At 56.6% G+C, this 3,905-nt stretch overlaps 1 protein-coding gene across 1 annotated transcript in view; it reads left to right on the top strand.

Moving 5' to 3' along the window:
* The first annotated feature begins 1,907 nt into the window (after nt 1-1,907).
* The window catches only part of TNS2 (tensin 2), a 17,282-nt gene continuing 15,284 nt past the window's right edge, over nt 1,908-3,905 (top strand). The window contains exon 1 of the mRNA XM_045287288.1: nt 1,908-2,026. Coding sequence (XP_045143223.1) covers nt 1,958-2,026 — 69 coding nt within the window. The 5' untranslated portion in view covers nt 1,908-1,957. The remainder of the gene's footprint in view (nt 2,027-3,905) is intronic.

Genomic DNA, 3,905 nt, shown 5'->3' with positions numbered 1-3,905 from the left:
TGTACTTTCCCATTCCACTGCTCTGCCCTCCTGTTACAGCGGAAACCGGGATGGATTGATGTCCAGCTCCTGAACACATGTAAAATTTGTACAAAATATCTTCTATGAAAATGATTTGTAATCTGTAGACTTAATACCTGGGAGATAATCTTGAGATGTAAAATCCCCATCCTTTGGGTTGTGGGTTTTTTGTTTTCTCCAAATAAATCTGATCTTGAAAGTGGACCTAATGCAGACTTATTTGCCACATGCTCCCCACCCCGTTGCTGCTTACTGGGCTCCCGTTCCCAGCCCCACTTGTGCTCTCAGCTGTGGGCACCTTTGTGAGCAGGAAGTCCATATTGGTGCTTACTGCAGCCCTAGAACCGAATGTCCCAGCCTGCTTCAACCCTACCATCCCCCTCTCCAGCCCTGTGGAGTCATGGAACATTCTGCTCACATCTGGGGCAGTGCTGGACAAACCCGTATCTCCCTTAGTCGGCCCCCATAGGTGGGATGAGTTTTTGGTTGACCAGCTGGTCTGGTTAACCATCCCTCTGACCTTAGTAGAAATCTCCCAAACAGAAAGGCAGATGTCCATTGTTGCATTGCAGCACAGGGCTTAGGGCAGCGGCAGAAAATCCCTCAGGTCACAAGGTGAGGGTGGAGCCTGGGAGGGAATCCAGGAAACCCTTTGAGAGCACAGTGCTTCACTTCGCAGACCCAGGCAGCTGTGCCGGATGCTCTGCAAGCTCCTGGGTCCTATGGATGCCTCCAGGCAGCTCCAGCCTTCCCGGAGCCACTGCACATGCTCCACTTCTGCCCCTCTGCAACACAGATGGAGGCAGATGCTGGTGCGGGGCCCTGCGGGGTTCGCTGAGAGGGAGGGAGGAAAGCGCCCATGGCTGCTGTGTCTCAACACCAGTGCTGCCGTTTGCATGGAATCCGTCTCCGTTCGTGGCCACAGCTCATGTGTCGAGCAGAAGGGCACCACAGGGTTTTGATGCCAGGTCTCTGAAGCAGCTCACCAGCCTTTCTTCCAAGGAGCCTTTGGGTCGGTCCAACCCCCAGGCTTGGCGCTCAACAGTCTGTACCACGCACTCCGCTCCCCTGCTGTCAGCTTCCTTTTTGCCACTATGATGCACAGAAGGAACTTCCAAGACTGAAGTTTGCCAAGAGCTGATACCTCCTCTTTCTCCTTTGTGCCATTCCGGAGCTCCTAAGGTCCAGGAAAAATTCAGCTGTGTGTGACCCTTAGCAGGGACCCTTAGCTTGAGACAACAGAATGGGAAGCAGTTTGCACGGAGTCTTGTGACCCTCCTAAAATCCACATAGACGTGTGGATCCTCCTAGGCCAAAGTGCAGACCTGACGCAACTTACAACGTCAGATCTTGAGTGGCCAAGGAGGTGGGGGTACAGCATTCCAACTGGAGGCTGGGCAGGCCCTGAGTGCCCCAGCCTACGTGGCCCAGCTCCCCCTAGACAGAAGTTCACACTGTTCCGGGTTCCAAGGCAGTGAGGTCGAGGTCTTGGTGCCCAGAGCCTTCCAAGTGCTACTCGAGCCCGCGGCATCTGGTTTCTCAGGAAATGGAAAAGCTGCACATCTGCTCCTGGGAAGCATTGTCAAATAGCCCCGTTTCCCACCAAACCTTGTAGCCCCTAGGGCCCAAAGTGTAGGGGCGGGCTTGCCTTCCCGCTCCTCAAAAAGGAGTTTGGAAGGGTCCAGCCAAGTCGCACCCCGCCCAGCTGCAGCAGCCTCCCTGCTGGACAATACGCCCTCTGTCCTCCGGGCCAGGAGATCCGCCTCTGGAGTCAGCTCAGCCCCTTCCCCCAGCTCTTCCTGGTTCCCAGCGCCCAAAACCCTCCACTGGAGTTCCTTGACCTAGTGCATTTCCAGCCACCACAGTCCCAGACCTTCAATGCTCCCTTCTGTAGCCCCCCTGCCCCTTCCAGGATCTGAGCACACCCAGCACAGGCATGGGATCACCCCAGGAAGAGGAGGGTCAGCCTCTGGTGCCAAGATGTGCTGCCTTCTGCATGGTCAAGGTAAGAACGCCTGTGTGGAGGGAGGGTCAGGGCATCTCTGAAATGGCCTCACCCTTATTAACATCCTCCTGGCTCCCTCCCAAGGTTCCCACTGTTAGGAAAGGGATGATCATCAGGATAGCCAATCCTCTTCACCCACCAGTTTAGATTTCCCTCCCAGCCAGCTGCCGCCTCGAATATGCACTCCCAACCTTTCTCCTCAGCCCTTCCTGGGACCTCCCAAAACCCAACCGACCCCCTCATCTCCAGCTTGAGACAACAGAATGGGAAGCAGTTTGCACGGAGTCTTGTGACCCTCCTAAATTCTGGAGCTTTAAAATCTCTCGGGCCCGCAGGGGTGGAGGGGGTGGTATTCCACCCCCGGGGTATGCATCCTAGTGTCCAGCCAAAGACCCTAATCGCCACTGGGAGGACCAGACAATGAGAGCCAGCTAGCAGTAGGCTCCACGGGCATGAAGAAATCTTCCTCGCTCCTGTAACTAGATGATGTGATCAAATCTTACACAGAATGACCTTCAGCCCTACCCTCCCTGCAGTAGTCTCCAATCTAGATCACTTCCCAATCTTAACTGTGTTGCTAACATGTCCCTCCACCCAAGCTTCCCCCGTACCCCCCCCCCCACAGAGCTTTCTACCCCCCTCCCCACCCGCCTCCGTGAGTCCCTGATTTAACCTCTGAAATTGCTTGTTGTACACCAACTTAGGACGAAAAGGGACTCTCCAGTCCCAGCCCCACCAACAAGTGGCCCGAGGTGACCCACATCATCACCAGGCACTTCCTCCGCCTGCAAGCTTGGGGGGTGCTCCACCCAGTAGTAATCGGACCCAGAGCCCAGGGGAGGACAGCTGGTGGTGATGGCTGCGCTGGGCAGGCGCTGGGCATTGAGCCCTGGGCACTGGATTCTCAGAATCTCTCCCCGCCCCCACCCCCTTCCCAGTTTTCATCATGGAAATTCTAGTGGGGAGGGTGAAGGTGCCGGAAAGTTTCAGGAAGTGCCCACTGCTAAAGACCCGGAGGGAACCTAGGAATGGCCATAAGCAGAGGAGAACTGCCAGGAGGCGTTTCCGAGACTATGTTACAGGAGTAGAATGCCTTTTTGTCCGAGGATCAGCAGGTGGTTTCGAACTGCTAACCTTGCAATTAGTGCAACTTCTACACCAAACTCATTAGCTCCATCAGGAAGCCCCTATTCAATACTGGTCCAAAAACTTTCGAGGGGGATGCTTCCACCGTAGACCTCCCTCCGCTGGGAAAGCCTGGGGCTTGAGTGAAATGTGAAGGCGGCTCTTAGGGAGTGGGAGTGCCTGCCGTCTCAACGTGGGGCGCTGGGCGATATGGACTGGAGTTGTGTGGCATGGGGTGGAGAGGCATCCCCTGAAGGAGGGTCCTCTGCCGCCCGTGTTGAGTGAGTTCTTTTGCAGGAATAACACGAAAGGTGTGTGGGACACAACACGGGGAGTCTTCGCCTGGCTCTGGCGTCTGGGTGCGCGGTGGCGCTGGGGCAGGGGGTTCTGCTTGGGGCTGTGTGCACGCCCATTGCCAAATCAACTCGTGTGGGTCGGGGCGCGGGCTGAGCCTGGGCTCTTCGCACTCTTGATTCTATCCCCTTCGGGGCCACTGCTTCCTCGGCGTCTGGCTGGCTCGCGTGTGCCTTTTTGCCGACGTCCCTCCAGGTCAGCCTTCCCTCGGCTATCTGTCGCCATCTCTGGGTCTCTCCCGTCTCTGAGAGTCTCCTGTCCCCGTGTTCTCCGTGTCTTGCTCCCAATCTCCCGATCACTCCCTGGCTGGGCTCCTGGCCGCTTTGTGAGTCTGCGTTCGCGGGAGAAGGTGGAGGAGAGGGAGAAAGGAGAGAGGCCGAGGGGGCGGGGAGCGGGCGGG

Source organism: Echinops telfairi, unplaced genomic scaffold (genome assembly GCF_000313985.2).
Source record: "Echinops telfairi isolate 266 unplaced genomic scaffold, ASM31398v2 ScPeMD7_12;HRSCAF=54, whole genome shotgun sequence".
Lineage (NCBI taxonomy): Eukaryota > Metazoa > Chordata > Mammalia > Afrosoricida > Tenrecidae > Echinops > Echinops telfairi.
This window is presented reverse-complemented; position numbering and strand designations above follow the sequence as displayed.